Source organism: Sarcophilus harrisii, chromosome 6, assembly GCF_902635505.1.
Source record: "Sarcophilus harrisii chromosome 6, mSarHar1.11, whole genome shotgun sequence".
NCBI lineage: Eukaryota > Metazoa > Chordata > Mammalia > Dasyuromorphia > Dasyuridae > Sarcophilus > Sarcophilus harrisii.
Genome location: NC_045431.1, coordinates 254867250 through 254888974, shown reverse-complemented (window position 1 = coordinate 254888974; position 21725 = coordinate 254867250). Strand labels below are relative to the sequence as shown.

The 21725-nt window shown below is 37.2% G+C and overlaps 1 protein-coding gene across 1 annotated transcript; it reads left to right on the top strand.

Moving 5' to 3' along the window:
• Nucleotides 1–15608: 15608 nt before the first annotated feature.
• On the top strand, nt 15609–16618 carry LOC116419895 (olfactory receptor 4B1-like). The gene has a single exon (XM_031942435.1). It carries the CDS (start codon nt 15609–15611, stop codon nt 16536–16538), a length of 930 nt encoding a protein of 309 aa, XP_031798295.1. The 3' UTR covers nt 16539–16618.
• Nucleotides 16619–21725: the final 5107 nt, after the last annotated feature.

The following is a 21725-nucleotide window of genomic DNA, read 5'->3' as shown; positions in this document are numbered from 1 at the left end:
GCACCTGCCCAGCAGGCTTCACACCTAGCCAGTGGGGCAGAAAGCTGAGCTTCCTCCCTTGGACCAAAAAATTTCGTGGTATAAAAACTCTTGGGAGGCTCATTACTTGGGTCAGTGATGGCAAGGACAATGCACTTTCATTAGCTCTTGGTCGTGTGGGAGTTCAGAGAGGAAAACATCTATCTCTTTCCTAAGATTGTACCATTTTACTGGAGAGTCACTCTTCAGGATGCCCGAGGATATAGAGTGAGGTGAGATGACTTTTTGGATCTCATCTGTTGGTTTCAATCAAGTTTCACAAGTAAGTATTGGGTCCCTATTGAGTATGCTATAAAACTGGGACAGTTTTTGGTTTTGTAACAGAGACTTTCTAGCCCTTATCATGAGCTGGATTTCTTAATTTGGTAATAGAGAAGAAGGAAAATATTTTCCCAGGTGACTATCTCTAAGGCTCTTTGTGACCTCAGGCATCTGATGCCCGCGAAATAGAACAAAAGTACGAGGGGATGTAATAGGGCAAAGTGAATAAGACCAAAAATACCTTGAAATTTGCAATTTTTTCAAAAGTCAGGGTCTTTTGAACCTCCATCATTCTTGGTTGTATATGTTCCTTTGCTATTATATAATTAGATGTATGCTAGAACATACTCAGAATCAATTAGACGGTTAGAAACCAGACCCCAAGCTGCATAGCCTTCTTTTTATTAATAAATATAGGGACAGGAAAATGATAGGAATAATGATTTTTGTGGGTTTGAGGGAACTCTCATCTAAGATGAAAATTAGTAATGCAGCTTGGTACCTTCAGGGGATGTAGTCTTGGAGAAATAATTGCTCAGGCACTGGGAGCGCGCGGCTTGTTGCCCAAGACCATCCTAGCCTGGCAATGCTGGGTAGTCTGACTCTCTTCCTACTATGATAACACCTATATATATATATATATATATGCCTATTATAATGTATACATATATAATATGCCTATTATTCCATATCACAGGCCAATGACACAAATCTGTAAAGGTTCTACCAAAGTACATTAGAAACATTGTATTTAACTTTCATAAAAACCCATTTAATGATGTTGTTATTATAATACCCATTTTATAGAAGGGAAAAGTAAAGGTGAGGGGAGATGAAATGGCTTCCTCAGAATCACATATGTAGTGAATAGTAAAATACACACAGGTGGGTTTTGTGCCATTCATTCTGAGTCTAATTACAGGCTTTAATCCTATTTTGTGCTTATTGATTCTTCTATATTTTTCATTTTCTCTCTCTTTTTAAAAACCAGATCGACAGCTGTAATCTCAGAGAGTTGTTGGGGACACAGGGTTCTATAGCCAGTAGGTGACAGCTATAGGATGTGAATCAAAGCTTTCCTGATGCCGATACCATTAAGCTCTCTCTCTACGATGCCATTCTGCTTTTCACATAAAACCCTGGGCGTGACCGTCTCACTTCATGCAGAAAGTGCCTAAGCCTTTTTCCTTTCTCCAGCCCTATTTGGACAGCTGATCATTATAAGCCAGTTTAATATCCTATAAGGAGGAAGAGAGGTTAACACGAGTTACTTTTCTCCCTTTCCTCCCCCTCTATTCCTTGTCACTCTCACACTTTCTTCTCTTTCCCTCCTATTCCACAAAAGAAATGACCAAACTTCTGTTCCTTAAACCCACCCCCTAGCTCTGTGCCTTTGATCACGTTTCCTCCTGCCTATTCCAAGGGATTGCTCCAGTGGCCTTCTGTTCTGCTGCCTCCTCTATTCAGTTTTCATCTGTCAGTCTTTCCTTCTCTATCAGATTGTATATGATCCTTATACATGATTATGCATTCAGTGTTCCCCATTGCCTCCCAAAAGGCTTTCTTTGATTCTTCCACTCCATTATACAATCATCATCTTCCTATTCTTCACTGCTAAATTTCTTAAAGATCTATCCAGGGATATGCTGACAGCATCTCAAGTCAGGGCTTGATTTGCTGACCTTTTAATACGATTGTCTAGATTAATAAAGAGTTGAGATGTGATAACATTTGGATCATTAACCCCTAAATATGTAATATATATATATATATGTATATATATTTGATCAAGTGTTAAATATTTACCACTAATCCTTCTACTTGCAACTTCTTCTTACTCCTCAATAGATCTCAGATTAAGTTTCTCTCCCAAGGGATATCATACTCTATATGAAGCTTAAGGAAAAGTATGATTGCATGGGATGCTTCTCAAAACAGCTTACATTAGCATTTGTTCTTTTTGGCTATCATGTCATCTAAGGCATGCAGTCTTGGCAATTGTTTGCTTCTTGGTTTCTTCTTCGTTCCTTCGTTCCTTCCTTCTCTCCCCTCCTTCTTTCTTTCTTTCTCTTTCTTTCTTTTCTTTCTTTCTTTTCTTTCTTTCTTTCTTTCTCTTTCTTTCTTTCTTTCTTTCTTCTTTCCTTTCTTTCTTTCCTTCTTCCTTCCTTCCTTCCTTCCTTCCTTCCTTCCTTCACCCTTCCTTCCTTCCCCTTCCTTCCTCTCCTCCTTCAGCACCCTTCTTTTCTTTCTTTCTTTCTTTCTTTCTTTCTTTCTTTCTTTCTTCTCTTTCACTTTCTTTCTTTCTTTCTTTCTTTCTTTTCTTTCTTCCTTCCTTCCTTCCTTCCCTTCCTTTGCTTCCTTCCTTCCTTCCTTCTTTTCTTTCTTTCCTTTCTTTCTTTCTTTCTTTCTTTCTTTCTTTCTCTTTCTTTCTTTCTTTCTTTTCTTCTTCTTCCTTTTCTTTCTTTCTTCTTCTATTCCTTCTTATTACTTCCTTCCTTGTACTAACTTCTTATTCCTTCCTTTCTTTCTTTCTTTCTTTTCTTTCTTTCACTACTTTCTTTCTTTCTTTCTTTTCTTACTTTCCTCCTTTCTCTCTCACTTAGCATATCTCCTTCCCTCCTTCCTTTGATCTTCCTTCCTTCTCTTTTCCTTCCTTCCTTCTCTCTCTCTTTCTTCCTTCCTTCCTTCATCCTTTCCCCTTTCTTCCTTTCTTTTTTATGAAATTTTAATTTATTTTAAACTTAAATACAGAACGAAAGAAAAAATATTACCATGTACACAGCAGAACACAGGAGAGATTCAACATAAAAACTAATGAATTTCCATTCAGGAAAATTTACATACTAATGATTTTCAAAATTGTGTCAACTGGCTTCCTTTTAGGTTTCTTTTGTTTCTACTGTGGATTTTATCATTTCTCCTCCTCCTTCTCCTACCCCACCTAAAAGGCTACAATTAATATATACAAACATATACACATATACATAGATATCTATAAACATACACACATATGTACACACATAACTCATATACATATATAAATGTTCTATATATCTCTAGAGTACATAGCATCTTCCTTCATAGTTCAAATCCTTTCCATTTCTAATCGGCTCATAAACACCTTTTCCTACTTCCAGAGACTAGAGAGTTCTTCCTAATTTTCTGCATTTTTCTAAATGCTTAGCTGTATTGGTTCTGTTTATACAGAAAGTTTTAATTAAAATAATCCTCATATTATCACTTCCACTTCAACGTACTCTCACCTTATGAGAATGGTTCCAATGTCTAGTCCACCTCAAACCATACTTTTTGAATTTGGTTTTCTAAACCCTGATGTGGAATTTTATAATAAATATACGTAAAATTTAATCTTATTTGATTCTGCTTCCATGGACTAGCTTGTTTTTGAGGCTGAACTGTCATCTGCCGACAAGCACGTTACCATCTGCACATCTGATAAGCATGCTATCTCTGACTTTGTACTAAGTGCAAAGATATTTAATAACCTTGGGTAAAAAATAGATATTTGGGGCACTTCTTTAGAGACTTCTCTTCAAGTTGACGTTGTTTCTGATGTGGTGGTTTTTGCGGGTCAAGGTGAGTCGATGTTGGCATCAATTAAGCACCTATATTGTCTCTCTGCATTGTGCAGAAGCATTAAGGATAAAAGAAAGGCAAAATAGTCTCTGCTTTCAAAAGTACAATGAGGAAGAAAACATATAAGCAAATATGTAAATAAGAGATATCCAGGAAAAATCAGGCTGATCTTAGAGGAAGTTATTAAGATAATGTGGAGGACTGTGCGATTTTCTGGGAGAAAGTGGGACTTTAGAGGGAAGCAGGAACACTAAGTGGGATCCAGGTGCCACAGTGGATGAGTGCTGGGCCTGGGTCAGAAGATCTCTTGAATTCAAATCTGGTCTCAGATACCCATGTAACCCTGGGCAGAGTCACTTGACCCTATTTTGCCCTCGATTTCCTCCATCTGTAAAATGAGCTGGAGAAGGAAATGGCAAACCACTCCAGCCTATCTCTGAGAAGAAAACATGACCTTAGTACAATAGAAAAACTAGGAGGTAGAGATGAGATGGAAAATTTAGGCATGGGGACAGCCAGTGAACATAACCCAATAGGAGATGGAGTGTCACCATGAAAGAAAGAGAAGGGACTAGTCATCACTTGATCAAGAGTATGTAAAGAGGCATAAGATATAGGAAATTAGCTATAGGGCAGAAATGGGGGCTGGATTATGAGGGCTTTTTAAAGCAGAGGATTTTATATTTGATCCAGTGATAGTAGTAGGATATAGCCAAATCTTTGCCTTAAAGTCAGTTTGATAGCTAACAGGTAGAGGGTGGAGTTAGAGTGGGGAGAGAAGGCTGGGAAGTCCAGATAGGAGATCTGCCTCCAGGGCTGAGTACAGTGTCAGAGGTGAGAAGCAGGAACATAGGAAGATTTTATGGAAAAAGAAAAGAACCTAGATATTTAAAAATATTTAGCAACATCTCTGTAGCAAAAGTGAACACGGGGATACCTGTCAGGTGGACAAATGGCTGAACAAGTTGTAAGAATATGCTTGTGACAGGAATATGCTACTGGGCGGTGAGAAATGATGAGTTTGTGGATTTCTGGCAGACATGGATAGGTTGACATGAAATAATGAAGAGCAAAATGAGAAGAAAGAAGAAAACAATATATATATATATATATATATATATATATATAATATATACGTATAGTTTATAGCAACATTCTTTTAAGAAAACTTGGAGTGACTAAATCACTATTGTAAATACCCAAACTACAAAGAACCTGTGAAGGATGACACTATCTTCACCTAGAAAAAGAACTAATAAATAAAAGTATATGTAAAAATGAATTCCTAAGCAGGCAAGAAACACATTGTGACTAATGGCCATCTCTAGAGCAGGTGTGGGGAGGGGAAGAAAAAAAAAAATGCAATTTATTACATATTAAAAGAATAACAAATTGTACATAAAGATTTGCTTGTAGTTTCATCTACACTCATCTTTGCTTCCTATTGTAAGTACTTGTTTTACTTCAAAATTAAAAATAAAAATAAGAAATGACAGAATGTGAAAACTGACTATGGAGAGTGAGAGGCAAAAGTGGAGGCAGACAGCTGGGATTTGAGCCTAGGGTACTAGGAATGCAGTACAGGGAAGTGAGAAGGGAAGGGTGGAGGGAAAGCTCATGAGTTATCTTTTGAATCAGGTCATTCAAACAGTTCTGAACCTGGTTAATTTATGATCATCTAGCCAATATCTATTCTCTTTACTCTGTCAAAAGATTTTTAAAATGCTTTGGAAAAATCTAAGTATTCCATGGCTACATCTCCCTGGCTGACATTAGTCTAGTAACCCTGTTACAAAAAAGAAAGGAAGTCAATCTGGTATAATCTGTGCCTGCTGAAGTCATGCTGGCATTTAGCAATTGCTTTTCCCTTTTATAAACACATATCAAAACTTCCACCTCATCATATCTTTGAGAATTATTCCAAAGATTGAAGTCCAATTCACTAGTGAATGGTTTTCTGATTACTTTCCAATCCCTTTCTCTGAACAAGGGTACATTCATCCCTTTCCAGTTCTGGAGTACCTCTCTTGTTTTCTAAACAATTAAAAATTCTAATAACTGCAATAATTATAAATTTAATTTATATAATGCTTTTAAATACATGTTAATATATTATAATTAATTTATGATAATAACATTGATATATAAATTTAATTTTGTGTCATTTAGTTAATGTATATTACTTATATATTATAATATACTGTTACAAATATTATTTATATTAATATTATTTAATTATTATATATATGTATTTATAATAGTTTTTCAAAGTGCATTGCCAAGTACATTGTAAGTGCTAAATAAATGCTTATTGTCAGACTCTTGACTGACTATGTAGACATGATTTCCTCTGGTCTAACAATAGCCACTCAGCCATCACACCTACTACTTCTCAAACACTACCTTCCCGGAGCCCAGCCTGCTGCTGAAGCCTTTCTCTTTCAGGTCACTTTCTACATATCTTGTATATATCAGTTTAAGTACATGTTATCTCCCCTATTAGGATATATGCTCTAGTGTAGTTTGTTAATGTTGTTCAGGCATTTTCCAGTTGTACCTGACTCTTCATGACCCCATTAAGAGTTTTCTTGGCAAAGACATAGGTTTGCCATTGTTTTCTCCAGCTCATTTTACAGATGAGGAAATTGAACCAAACAGGGTCAAGTGACTTGCCCAGGGTCACCCAGCTAGTATCTGAGGCCATATTTGAACTGAAGTTCTCCTGATCCTATGCCCAATGCTCACCCTGCTCCACTTCCTCCCTTTTACAGGTGAATTTTTTCCTTTTTTCCCAGATACATCATTAATGGTTGGTCACCCAGGTATAGGACGGTGACTTGGGTGTGGGTTTCCATCTCACTTTCCAAGATTTCTCTTCTCAGCCTTGCTTCTTTCTTCCCACATCTTTGTTTATGTTCCATGTTTCTTCCACCTCTATGTTCTGTGATCTGTGTCCTAAAACCTGGCAGTGCTAACATTTTTTTTAGCTTTTGCATTGATCAGATCCATTTTGGAGAATTAGTCATACTGGGCAGTGACAGGAATGAAGGAAAGGAAGAAGCAACCTGTGGGGGGAGAAGGATGGTGGAAAGCATCCCCTAGGATGGTTTGTTCCATGGTAATTTCCCACCTTGTTGCTAATACCTCAAAATGTGGCACAAATTTTCCCAGAGTTAAATCTTGGTCTAACCCCTATTTCATTTTACAGATGAAACATCCAGAGTCACACACAAGTGCATTGCAGGGCTAAGATTAAAACCCATATGACTTGGCTTTCAGTCCTTTTCTATGACTTCAAAATGTATCAATGAGAATTAAAAACCACCACCTTTCTTTCTTACTGATACCATTTCTTCAGTCTCTTAATTACCTAATGTTCCTTTCTCTAACACTATATTATTTTCAAACAAGAGATCAGATGGTTAGTTTATTTTTTCAATTAATTTTAAAAGAGGAGGTATTTTAGGATTAGGAAGACCTACTAGCTATGTGATGAATGAAAATCTTGAGAGACAGGATGTCTAGATAAATCAATCTATTTTAATTACTAATCAACAATCAATAAAGTGATAGTCAATGGTTTCTTTCAGTGAATAGAGGGCTGGTAGAAGAGCTTTCTAGCAATTTTCCTTTAAATCTGTTCACATGACCAAAGACTCCAACCATTGAGATGACCAAATGCTTAAATACCTTTGACAGGTAGAGATCAACCCTGCTTGGTGGACAGAAGCCAGGGGTGGATAAGAGGAGGTGGGCTGAAGGTCTTCAGCTCCTCTGACGAGACATGCTTAATTATGAGAATCACCACTCCTCAGCAATCTGGCCAAAAGGATCCATCTCTATTTAGACTATTCTGGTTGATTTTTCCTTCATAGGTTAGGTCACCCTAAAAGTTCAAGCATAGCTTATTTCCAAAGGACAAGAACTTATCCAGACTTAGATTCTGTTGCAACGTCTCTGGTAAGATTAAGCCATGATCCAAAGGATTTGGGCAATCTTCTATCAGCCATGTCCTTCAGAAGCTTGGTTGATGAACCACGAGGTTGGTCTGAATGAGAATAGGAAAAAGCAATCCTAATTTAATAATTGATTATTAATATGACACAATAATGGCTATTAATAAGATTAAATAATCATTCTTTCATGTTATGACCTCTGGTCTCATTTTAACCCATCTGTCTCAGATACTCTACCAAATTCATAGTTTTTTTTGGGTGGGGTGGGGGGAAGTTTCCAAATGACAATTTTCCAGAGAAAGGCCTAGGATGCAACTGTCACTGAACTCCTGTGTGAGTTGAGGTCGTGTTCTAAATTAGCTTTATCCTAAATCAAGTTTGCCTAAGCCTCTGAGGTTTTTCCCAGGAATCCACACACCTTGCTTTTCATGTATAAACAAGGAACTTTACTTTGATGTGTTCTCGCTTCCTCCCACTTCCAGGAATAGTCGGACTTTCAAGGCTGTTTTGGAAAGTTAGTAAAGTTCCATGACCCCAACTAAGACGTTCTTATTTCCAACCCAAGGTAAATTTCATGGTTTACTCACTTGAAAACTGTCAAGATCTCATGGAAAGAAATGTCAAGAATTTATTCTGACAGGTCTGTCCCAGAACAAGGAGGGTGAGCAAGTATGTTTACTATTCTTACTTTTTATGCCATCATCATTTTGGAACTTCCTTATCATCCTGACGATCAGGGGCAGCACAAATCTGAACTCTCCCATGTATTTCTTCCTCAGTTTCTTATCTTTTGTTGACATTTGCTACTCTTCTGTCACTGCTCCAAAGCTGATTGTAGATTTCCAAGCCAAGGTCAAGACCATCTCCTTTGTAGGTTGCATGGCTCAGCTCTTTGGGGCCCATTTTTTGGCTGCACTGGAGACTTCATCCTCAGGTGATGGCCATGACAGTATGTATTCATTTAAGCCCTTCACTACACAACCATTATGGACCCAAGGTCCTGTACCTATTGATGGTGAGTTCTGGGTGGGGGGTTTGCGATTCTATCATCCAGACTCTTCCTCCCGTCTGGTTTGCCTTCTGTGGTCCCAATCTGATCGACCATTATTTTGGACGTCCATCCTCCTAAGGCTGGCCTGCACAGACACCTCTTGTGGCGTCATTGTGTGGCCAATAGTGGGTGATATCCTTAGCTGTTCTGTCATTCGGGCTCCATGCCCGTCATCCTGTTCTCCCTCAGGACCCGTTCCACAGAGGGAAAGAGGAAGGCCCTCTCCACCTGTGCTTCCCATGTCATTGTGGATTTTTGTTCCTTTGCACCTCCATCTTCATCTATTTGCGACCTTCAACCACCTTCACGGAAGATAAAATGGTAGCTGTGTTCTATACCATCATAACCCCCATGTTGAACCCCCTGATCTACACTCTGAGGAATGCCGATGTGAAGAACGCCATGAAAAGGCAGTGGAGCAAGAAAGTGATGGGGCAGAGAAGTAAAGAGCTGAAATGAGACTTTACTATGTTTGTAGCAGCTAAAAGAGGGGTGGCAGAAGAGCTTTTACATTTTTAAAATTTTGCGATTCACATAACCTAGTAATTTTTACTCCTCAAATAAATCTCCCTTGATTTGTAAATTCTTTCAGTTTGTCCTATATTCATTTAATCACCAGTTAGCATTGATAAGCCCTTAGCTGATCCTGCTCAGCAAAGAGCCTCTGGCTTTCCAGAGTGCCACATTCATATCAACTATATGAATGCATGCTCAAGAAATGGAATAATGAGGCTACTCTTCAGAGAAACAGAAGAACATGATTAAGTGGCATACTAAGGACAGGATCCACAAATACAATGAATAATACTTAATCACACACAGAATATCTACCAAAGACTGCCGTCCATTGCTCTCTTAGATTCTGGATATACACAAAATTTTGTAGGATTGATAAGAACTCAGGATTTCAGGAAATGCATTTTGGAAACTGTGAAGTCTCTAAAATGTAATGTTCTCTCGAGCAGGTTTCTTGGGGGGCTTTTGGAGTTAGTCTTAGTTTCAGTTCTATAATCCCCCCAAATGCAGCCAGGAGCTAAAGTCCAATTCTTTATTGTCTCCTTCAAAGTCTTGTCTCCTTCACTTGGGTCTCAGCTAATTTTTCTTAGAAGCCTTCGGTAGTCTTGGTTCTGAGAGCGTAAGCTGCCTTCTCTGACTTCTGGATCTCTTGGACTCCAGAGCTTATAGGGGACTTCTCCTTTCTGGTCCTGACATCTCCTCCTTATATATCCCACACTGAGTACACACCAACCATTTTATCACTAGGAAACCATTATAAAAACAAAACCTTTGTTTTGTGGTCCTTTAAATAAAGGAACTTCATAGCCCTGGGTGAGGGGGATAATCGTCCTCAGCTGCCACATCTGACCCGAGGGCCATAGTTTGAGGACCCCCGATAGCTGTTCTCAGCAATACAGTGATCTAAGACAATTCTGAAGGACAAATAATGAAAAATGCAATCCATCTCCAGAGAAATACTGATGGAGTCTGAATGCAGGTTGAAGTATATTTTCCCTGTTTTCTTCTTGTAAGAATACAGGGAAAGGTGTTTTCTTTCCCAGCATGGCTAATGTTGAACTATGTTTTGCATGGTTATGTATGTATGATCTACATCAAATTGCTTGTTTTTTCAATTGAGGAGGCTGGGAGAGAGTGAGGGAGAGAATTTGGAACTCAACAATTAAAAAAAAGAATGTTAAAAATTGCCTTTACAGGTAATTGAGGAAAAATAAAAAATTAAATCATTAACTCTCCATTATTTCATTTGAACTTCACAGACACTTATGTGGTGGGTGTCATTGTGGTGATCAATAGTGGGGTGATATCCTTGAATTGCTTCCTCCTTCTTGTGGGCTCTTATGCCATCATCCTGTTCTCCCTCAGGACCCACTTCTTGGAGGGAAGGTATAAAGCCCTCTCCACCTGTGCTTCCCATGACCTTGAGATAATTTTGTTCTTTGTACCCTGCATCTTCATCTACATATGGTCCTCAAACATCTTCACAGAAGATAAAATGGTAGCTGTGTTCTCTACTTATACAACACCCTTGGTGGTAGATGCTATTATTATTCCCACTTCATAGATTGGGAAACTGAGGCAAACCGATTCCCTCGCTTTGAAATTAAACTTTTGTTTGATTCCTGACTCTCCTGTCTCTAGCCTGCCCTGTTTGGTTCTGACCATCTGTAGGTTAGACAGTATCACTTCCATCTGGTTGACAGTATTATTCTCTCCACCAATTAGAAAGTTTTATGCAAATGTACCAGGTGTGAACCCTGGGTTACACATATAAGGAAACTGAGGCAGAAGGAGCAGAGGATGCCTGAGCTATATATTAAAGGAGATTATTCCCTGTTGGCTTACTTGCCATTCCTTGTACTTTATATCCTGCCTTTCTATGTCCCAGGTGACACACATGCCTCAAATGTCTTTCCTCCACCACTGCCACTTGAAATTCCCAGATTTAAGGCCTCAGAGTAGGTTCCACTCTTATGCTTTCCTCGACCTCCCAGTCCATGTCACCATGAAAGGTACTTTAGATGAAGATCGTTTCTTACTTTCCAGGAAGAGGGTGGACTTGAGCATCCTTTGCCATGCTTAATTCTACCCCCTGGCTTCCAGCTTAGGACTCTCCTTTATTTGCCTTCTTTGCTGGTGGGGGATGGAGAAAAGCCCTAGGCCCCTGACCTGTTAGCTGGGAGGAAAAAAGATTTTCTGTCCTCCAGGAGAGAGTTCTAGCTCCTTGTAGCTTATATTCTCTGAAAAGATAGAACATATTAAATATTAATTATTCTATTATTATTAACATTAATTATCAAAATACATATTATTAATAAAATCCTCCCATTTCTGAACTTCCAGGTGATAATTTTGTTTCCTAGGCAAGAAAGAAGGTTTCTCAACAGGCCAAATTTGGGAGACTCAATTATCTAAAGTTTCCTTCACACCCTTATCATACATTACATTTTTATCTAGCAAATCATTGTGAACAATGAACAAATATGGAAAGTTTATTTCTAAAAGAAATGCTTGGTAATGAACTATGCTGCCAGTTCATGAAGCAATAAAACAGGTGGAGAAAGTGAGAATGGATTCATCCAGTTGACATCAGTCATTCGCTCACTGCTGGATCCTCTCCAGAAGCTGAGCATTTAGTTGGAAGAAGGTAAAAGCTTCACAAATCCTCATCTGCTAGAAAGTCTCCTCCATCTGTTGCTGCCATTACTCCCTCTCTCCTACCATTTCTCTCCCACTTTCTCTCTTCAGCTTTTCTTCTTTCTCTCTATGATGACATGAAAAACTCTTCTTGCAAAGGAAAACTCCACTCTTCCCTCTTGATCTCATAGTAGCTTGTGTTCTCCAGGATTCAAGAAAACGGCAACTCCCAGCATCTCTAGTGATTTAGGCCTTCTTCTAAGGAAGCCAGTGCAAATCCCACCAGAATGACCATTGTTTACTTGTCTGGGGTCATATTATTTACCACTAATTAATGCAAAATCCTTGAGGTTAAAGGCTTCTGTTTTTATCTTTAGGGCACAAGAGCCCAGTACACTGTCTGATACACAGTAGGTAATTGATTAATATTTGTGGATTAAATGGAGGGAGAAAGATTTACTCTTCTTTCATTCTCTTGTTATCCCTCTTGTCTTGTTTTCTCCTTAGTTCACCTTCCAGTTTTCTCTTCACCCCAGTCAATCTGTTCTTTTCCTCTTTCATTCCTGAATCTGAATAAGTGCCCCTAGATTCCAAGGAAAGTCTCTTTCATATTTGAATCCTTCTCCATCATGGCTCCAGGCTATCTTTCTACTATATTACTCCCTCTAGGGTATAAACAAATTGGCCTTTGTGTGGTTCCCATGCTCAGTGTTCTATCTCCCCCTGCCATCTCTGTCACATATTATTATTATTTTTTTTCCTGAGACTTTGGGGTTAAGTAACTTGCCCAGGATCACATAGCTAGGACGTGTGAAGTGTCTGAGACTAGATTTGAACTCAGGTCCTCCTGACTTCAGGGCTGGTGCTCTATCCACTGCTCCATATACATCCCCCCCACCCCCTCCCCGAGATGGTAGGATGTCCAGTAGATGTTAAATATATTAAAATATAAATTAGATACACAACTCCCAGAGTTCTTTCGCTGGGTGTAGTTGGTTCAGTTCATTACTGCTCCATTGGAACTGATTTGGTTGATCTCATTGCTGAGAATGGCCGGGTCCATCAGAATTGGTCATCATAAAGTGTTGTTGTTGAAGTGTATAATGATCTCCTTGCCCTGCTCATTTCACTCAGCATCAGTTCGTGTAAGTCTTTCCAGGCCTTTCTGAAATCATCCTGTTGGTCATTTCGTACAGAACAATAATATTCCATAACATTCATATACCACAATTTATTCAGCCATTCTCCAATTGATGGGCATCCACTCACTTTCCAGTTTCTGGCCACTACAAAGAGGGTTGTCACAAGCATTCGTGCACATACAGATCCCTTTCCCTTCTTTTTGATCTCTTTGGGGTATAAGCCCCGTAGTAACACTGCTGGATCAAAGAGTATGCAGAGTTTGATAACTTTTTGAGCATAGTTCCAAACTACTCTCCAAAATGGTTGGATTCGTTCACAACTCCACCAACAATGAATCAATGTCCCAGTTTTCCCACATCCCCTCCAACAATCATCATTATTTTTTCCTGTCATCTTAGCCAATCTGACAGGTGTGTAGTGGTATCTTAGAGTTGTCTTAATTTGCATTTCTCTGATTAATAATGACTTGGAGCATCTTTTCATATGACTAGAAATAGTTTCAATTTCTTCATCTGAGAATTGTCTGTTCATATCCTTTGACCATTTTTCAATTGGAGAATGGCTTGATTTTTTATAAATTAGAGTTAATTCTCTATATATTTTGGAAATGAGGCCTTTACCAGAACCTTTGACTGTAAAAATATTTTCCCAGTTTATTGCTTCCCTTCTAATCTTGTCTGCATTAGTTTTGTTTGTACAAAAACGTTTCAATTTGATATAATCAAAATTTTCTATTTTGTGATCAATAATGATCTCTAGTTCTTTTTAGGTCATAAATTCCTTCCTCTTCTACAGGTCTGAGGTAAACTATCTTATGTTCTTCTAATTTATTTATAATCTCATTCTTTTTTTTTTTTTAGTAACTTTTTATTGACAGAACCCATGCCAGGGTAATTTTTTACAACATTATCCCTTGCACTCACTTCTGTTCCGATTTTTCCCTCCCACCCTCCACCCCTTCCCTTAGATGGCAAGCAGTCCTATATATGTTGAATATGTCGTAGTGTAGCCTAGATACAATGTATGTGTGCAGATCCAAACAGTTTTCTTGTTGCTCAGGGAGAATTGGATTCAAAAGGTAAAAATAACCCGGGAAGAAAAACAAAAATGCAAACAGTTTACATTCATTTCCCAGTGTTTTTTCTTTGGGTGTAGCTGCTTCTGTCCCATTGATCAATTGAAACTGATATAATCTCATTCTTTATGTCTAGGTCATGAGCCCATTTTGACCTTATCTTGGTGTTAAGTGTGTGCATCAATGCCTAGTTTCTGCCATACTAATTTCCAATTTTCCCAGCAGTTTTTGTCAAACAGTGAGTTCTTATCCCAAAAGCTGGGGTCTTTGGGTTTGTCAAACACTAGATTATTAAAGTTATTGACTATTTTGTCCTTTGAACCTAACCTATTCCACTGAACAACTAGTCTCTTTCTTAGCCAATAGCAGATGGTTTTGGTAGCTGCTGCTTTATAATATAATTTTAGATCTGGTACAGCTAGGCCATCTTCATTTGATTTTTTTCATTAGTTCCCTTGAAATTCTTGACCTTTTGTTTTTCCATATGAATTTGTTGTTATTTTTTTAGGTCAGAAAATAGTTTTTTGGGAGTCTGACTGGAATAGCGCTAAATAAATAGATTAGTTTAGGTAATATTGTCATCTTTATTATATTTGTTTGCTCTATCCAAGAGCATTTAATATTTTTCCAATTGGTTAGATCTGACTTTATTTGTGTGGAAAGTGTTTTGTAGTTTTGCTCATATAGGGTGACTATTATTTATTATTGATTGTTTTTATTCTCAATGAGCTCTTTTCTTTGATCATGGTATTTAAAAAAACATAAAATTTTTACATGTTACTTATGTTTCTCTCCTTTATTTTTATTTCCTGATTTAAATTTTGTTTTTTATTAAAAATTTTTTACTTTCAAGACATAATGCATAGATAATTTTCAACACTGACCTTTGCAAAACCTTGTGTTCCAAATGTTTTCCCTCCCTTCCTCCCAACCCCTCACCTGGATGGAGTAATCTAATGTTAAACATTTGTAATTCTTCTATACATATTTCCACAATCATCATGCTGCAAAAGAAAAATCTTGATTTAACTTCAACTGTTTTTGTTAATATATTAATTTTCTGAAGTCAGATTAAATATCATAAATTTTCATTCATTTTTCTCACATTTTTGAAGTAACTGACTTGCAGATACTTTAAAAAACTTTCTATATGCTATCTTTCCTTATTAGAATGTGAGCTTCTTGAGAGCAGGGACTGTGTTTGCTATTCTGTTATCCGTTTGTTATACTTGTTAAAGGAAACTATCTTAATAGTTCCAGTGGCCTAATCTTCATTTGTCTTATTTCAGGTCTACTGAGCTTCTTTAGCATTGATCTGATATGACTGGATTCCATGGCTGTTACAAACAACGTGACCCAATTACTATTCACAGGACTCTTCCAGGATCCAGAAGCAGAGAGAGTTTCTTTTGTGGTCTTTCTTCCTGTGTACATGGCCACAGTACTGGGCAATGGCCTCATCATCTTAACTGTCAACAGCAGCAAGAGTCTGAGCTCTCACATGTATTTCTTCCTTAACCACTTGTCCTTAGTAGAGATCTGTTACTCCTCTACTATTGTTCCTAAATTCATTTCTGGTTTATTGGTTGAGAATAAAACCATCTCTTTGGATGGCTGTATGACCCAGATCTTTTTCTTCCACTTCTTTGGGGTGGCTGAGATCCTTTTGCTCACAGTGATGGCCTATGACCGGTACGTAGCCATTTGTAAACCCCTGCACTACATGACCATCATGAGCCGCCCTGAGTGTCATGTGCTGGTGTTTAGCTCCTGGTTAGGAGGAATGTTCCATTCCATGATTCAGATTCTCACTACTGTCCACTTGCCCTTCTGTGGCCCCCATGTGATTGACCATTATTTCTGTGACCTCCATCCCTTGTTCAAGCTCGCCTGTACTGACACTTTTGTGGAGGGGATCATTGTGCTTACCAATAGTGGTTTATCCTCTGCGATTTCCTTTGTCTTTTTGATTTCTTCTTATGTTGTCATCCTGGTTCACTTGAGAAACCAGTCAGCAGAGGGGAGGCGCAAGGCCCTGTCCACTTGTGCCTCCCACATCACTGTTGTCCTTTTATACTTTGGTCCTGCTATTTTTCTCTACATGTGGCCCTCTTCCACCTTCACTGAAGACAAACTCATGTCTGCGTTCTACACGATGGTTGCTCCAATGTTGAACCCCATTATTTATACCATGAGAAATGCAGACGTAAAGAATGCCATGAAGAGTTTGTGGAGGAAGAAATTGAACTTGGGAAGGGAATGAAAATGCATATGTAAAAATGAATTGTGACTTTGACAATAATAATTATCTTGAATTTGATTGTAAAATGGCTGAATATTGTAACAGAGTCTTGAATTTTGAGTGTAAGTCTTTTCTTTTGAGCCCTGAAGAAAACCAGGATGACTTATATGGTATGACTCAGAGTCATCCATGTAACCTCTCTGAGTTTCAGTTTTGTACATTATAATATAATGACGTTGGGAAATCTGACTTTTTTCCAGTTCTTAATCTAGGATTGCCCTCTCAGTCATTCAATAAACAAACATTTGTGATGTGTTTACCCTGTGCCAGTCATCATCTTAAAAGCTGGGACACAAAGACCAAAATTTACTTGGTTCATATATGTACATGGAAAAGTGAATAGAAAATATAAAAATAAATACAGGCATTGAAGGGGTCACTAAGACTGGAGAAATCAGGACCCCCCTTTTCCCATTTTAGTGCTACAGTAAGAGCCTCCTCACCCATCCCTATCCAAATTTCCTGTTATGTCATAAAAGTGGCCAATTTCTTCCTATTCTGGGCTGTCTGACATATAGAAGCAAAGAAACTCTAACTTGATAAAATTCGAGAAATAAGAGGAAGTCCCCATCTTCCAAAAGATGTATTTTGCTAATCTTTTCCTGATATCTGGACTTCTTTGATCAATCTTTTAAATATTTTAAAATTCTCCTTATTTCAAACTTAATAATTATCCACAAATATATTTCCATATTAAAGGAAAAAGAAAAGAAGACTGTATAAGAAAATATGGACTTCCATTATGTAGAATTAATCTTTAATGTATATATGAAAATATTTCATAATGGAAATTAAACACCTGCAATACATATGTAATTTAACAAGATTGCTTTTCGGGTATATTTTTTTTGCATTCAATTTTGCTTTCCCTTTAAGATCTTCAAAATATTTTATTGATGTTCTTTTTTTTTTAATATTTCTCACTACCCACAAACCCTCTTACATCATGGTAGTTGTGGTACATTTTCTTTTCTTGGTCTTGCTTGCTCTATTTTTTATCACTACTTATAATTCTCCTCATGTGTGGTTTTCCTCATATTGTTTCTTACAGCATAACAGTATTCCATTATGTTCATGTGATGATAGCTTGTTAATCATTACCTAATTGAAGGGAGTCAACTTTTCTTCCAGTTATTTAACACTATGAAATGCAAGGATGACTATTACAGTGTATATAAGAGATTTCTATCTTTGATCTCTTCTGACATGTGCCTAAAAGTGAAGTGTTACAGCATCCAATTCAAACAACAAAAAGATTCAATCTGATGATCAGAATGCATTTCAATGGATGAAGTTATCAAAGCATTACTTGTTTCAAAGGAAGTTACTTTATTACAAGTAATTTCTTATCTTGGCTGAAATGGTTCATACAATTTCTGTTAAATTATGGTTCACATGGGCTTAGTGTGACTCATAAAGTTTGAGTTGCAAGGGATGCTTGAGATCATCTCCGGTTTACTAGGCTGACACCCAAAGACTAGAAACCATCTGTGATTCTGAAAACCTTACTGTATAAAAATAAAGTATATTTAAGGTCAGAAAAATAGTTTCTCTCTTCTTTTTCTTGAATCATATTTTTAGTATGTTGATCAAAGCATGTTTCAGATTATAGTATAGTGGCTATGGAAGAGTTCATTTTGTTTCCCATTATTGACAAATTCAGCTGAGATGTAATTCTAAATACTTTGTTATTGGGGTAGATTTAGGGCAGGTGCATTAAGTGGAAAAAATTTATGACATTTGCCACTATTTTATTACCTCCCTGAGATGGAAAACAATTCTACCATCTCCCTGGGCAGCCCATTTAAAATTTTGAATTTTGCTATTTATTAGGAATATTTTTTATATCAAGCCTGAATCCACATCTCTGCAATTTCCATGTATTGTATTGCATATATATTGCCATTATCTTTGAAGAAGCAGGACAGAACTCACTCTTCTATAATTCTACTATCTACCTTCCAGACGTGTTTCAAGAAAATTTTTGGAAATATAACCTTTAGCAAAAATGGGAATCTTGCTTATTGTTATTGACTTGATAAATTCATACAGACAATTAAATTTTTGAGATAAAAAATCTAGATTCAAATGGAAATTTAGATGCCATTCAATTAAATCCTTGCATTTTTTCAGATGAGGAAGTTGAAACACAAGGATTGTAAATGATTACACAGGAGAAATAGAAAATTGGGGACTTCAGATCCTTTCATCCTAAACCAATACTCTGACTTGTCTCATGTTGTCAGTGAGATATCTATGATTAGCAAAGAAAGTTCCCTCTCCAAGATTCAGAGGATTAAATAATGATAATATAAGAACTATCTTCTGATTGAAGCTTAGCTTATTTTTTTTTTAAATTTCCCAAGTCTCTCCACCTACAGTTTTTCCTAATACTGGATTCCAGTGATTAGTCTTGTAAAAACAGTGACCCTCATCCCAATAGATTAATGAACTCTTCCTGCTACATGTTTTCTCGATGTTGCTTAATTCCCATTTTAAAATTATACACAGAGGAACAAATAATAGTGTTTAAGGAAAGTCTATGTGATTTTCCTTAAAAGGGAGGATGGCATTTGCAAGGATACAGAGTAGGAAACTTGTAGAACTTATACTTAAATGACTAAAAAATTTGGGATTTCATTAGAGAGGGGACCTCCCTCCTATGAAATATGGAAACAGGCTTCAATCTGTCTCTTCTGGAGCAGATGGTCTTCATGACTTTTATGACTTAGTGTCTATTCTGGGTCTTTTACCCTCCTCCTCCCCCGGTGCCCCAGCACTGAGGCAATTGGAGTTAAGTGACTTCCTTGGAGTCACACAGCTGGGAAGTGTTTATTGTCTAAGGCCAAATTTGAACTCAGGTCCTCCTGACTTCAGGGCTAGTTCTCTATCCACTTATTCCGCAACCTTCTGGAAATAAATATTTCTGCAATTAGTGAGGCTTGTCCTTAGAAGCAATATATTCATTACTGAGGCCACATTCTAAGATTTTCTAGCTTAGTAAAGTCCATTTCCCACTGGCATGTTCCACAAGAAAGAAGTCATGATTTCTTTCTTCTTGAAATGTGGCATTGGAGGAAAATTCTGAACTCATATGGGTATATATAAATATAGTCTTGAGGTGGCTGATTTGCCATCACATTATTTATTTATTTTTTTAAATAAAAAATTTTTATTTACAAAGCATATGTATGGGTAATTTTTCAACATTGACTCTTGCAAAACTTTCTGTTCTAAATTTTCCCCTTCTTCTTCCTATCCTCTAGATGGCAGGCAGTCCAATACATGTTAAATATGTTAAAGTATATGTTACTTGGTGCATATATATGTTTGGTATTGATATTGCTTCATTATCTATGGTAATCTTTAGTAAGATATAGTTTCCCTCCTTATCTCTTTTAATTAGATTTATCATTGCTTTTACTTGATCTGAGATCAGGATTGCTACCCCTGTTTTTTTCCCCTTTCACCTGAAGCATAATATATTCTGCTCCAACCCTTTACCTTCACTCTGTATGTATCACTTTTCTTTAAATATGTTTTTTTTGGAAACAGCATATTGTAGGATTCTGGCTTTTAATCCAGTCTAAATCCAGTCTGCTAACCACTTCTGTTTACCTCCTTTTCTTCTTTTTTCCAGTATGATCCCCTTTTTACCTCTAGTTTCTTTTGTATATTATCATAATAAAATCAAATTATACCCCACATTCTCTAAGTAAACTCATAATGGAAATATAGTTCTCAAGAGTTCTTTCCTTTTTACCTTTTTATGCTTCTCTTAAATTCTGTGCTTGGAGATCCAATTTTTTGTTCAGTTCTGTTTTTTTCATTAGAAAGAGGTGAAATTCACCTATATCATTTAATGTCCATCTTCTTTCCTGAAAGATACTGTTCATTTTTGCTGGATAGCTTATTTTTGGCTGTAATCCAAGTTCCTTTGCCTTTCAGAATATCAGATTCCAGGCCCTTCGATATTTTAAGGTGGAAGGTGCTAAATTCTGGTTAATCCCAATTGTGACTCCTCAGTATTTAAATTGTTTCTTTCTGGCTGCTTGCAATATCTTTTCCTTGGTATGATAGTTCTGAAATTTAGCTATGGTATTCCTTGGAGTTTTGATTTTGAGGTCTTTTTTTAGGAGATGATGGATGAATTCTTTAATGGCTATTTTACCTTCTGGTTCTAAGATATCAGGGAAGTTTTCCTTTATGATTTCCTGTAAGATAATGTCTAGGTTCTTTTTTTCATCATGGCTTGCAGGAAGTCCAATAATCCTTAGATTGTCTCTCCTAGATCTATTAATTGGTGTTTCTCCTAGATCTATTTTCCAGGTCAGTTGTTTTTCTTAAGAGATATTTCATATTTTCTTCTATTTTTTCATGTTTTGGTTTTGTTTGACTAATTCTTGAAGTCTTATTGAGCCATTCACTTCCATTTTTTCAATACTAATTTTTATTATTTTCTTCAGTTACCTTTTTAAAATCTTCTTTTGCAATTGGCTAATTGAATTTTTTGTTCATTACATTCTTTTTTCATTTCACAAATTTTGTTTTTCAGTTAATTGGTGTCTATGGCAAGAGTTCTTTTTGTTTTTTTATTCATTTTTTTTTAAGGCTTGAGGTCTGTTCAATGCAAAGGAGTGGCAGCTGCTTTAATTTGCTCTGGGGCAGTTCTGTTGATTGATTTCCAGTGCTGGGTAATGGCGGCTAGGTCCAGCATTCTGGGGTTCAGTGGTTTACAATTTGCCAAATCTGGCTAATCTTCCAAACCACCTGCTTGCAACTGGGACAGAACAGCCTAAGAGGTTCACAGAAGATTCCCAGTTGCCTGGAAGGAGCAATGTGTTGACTCCTGGCACCAGCTTCTTGCCCAGGTCTCCCTGTACTGCAGTCTGGGCTCGGCATACTGTTCCCTTGCCCATTTGAAACAGATCTCTTCTAAAATTCTTCCAAGATAACTTCTAGAAATGTGTTGTACTTCAAATATTTGTAGATTTTTTGACTCCAAAACCAGTTTAGATGCTTAATGTGCTGTTGGTTTGAGAGAAGGTCAGAGGAGGTCACAGAAAGTTGTGTCTGGTCTCTATCATCTTGGCTTCACACCTGGAAGTCTTTTGCCATCACTTCAAATACAAAACTAGTCCATTTTCT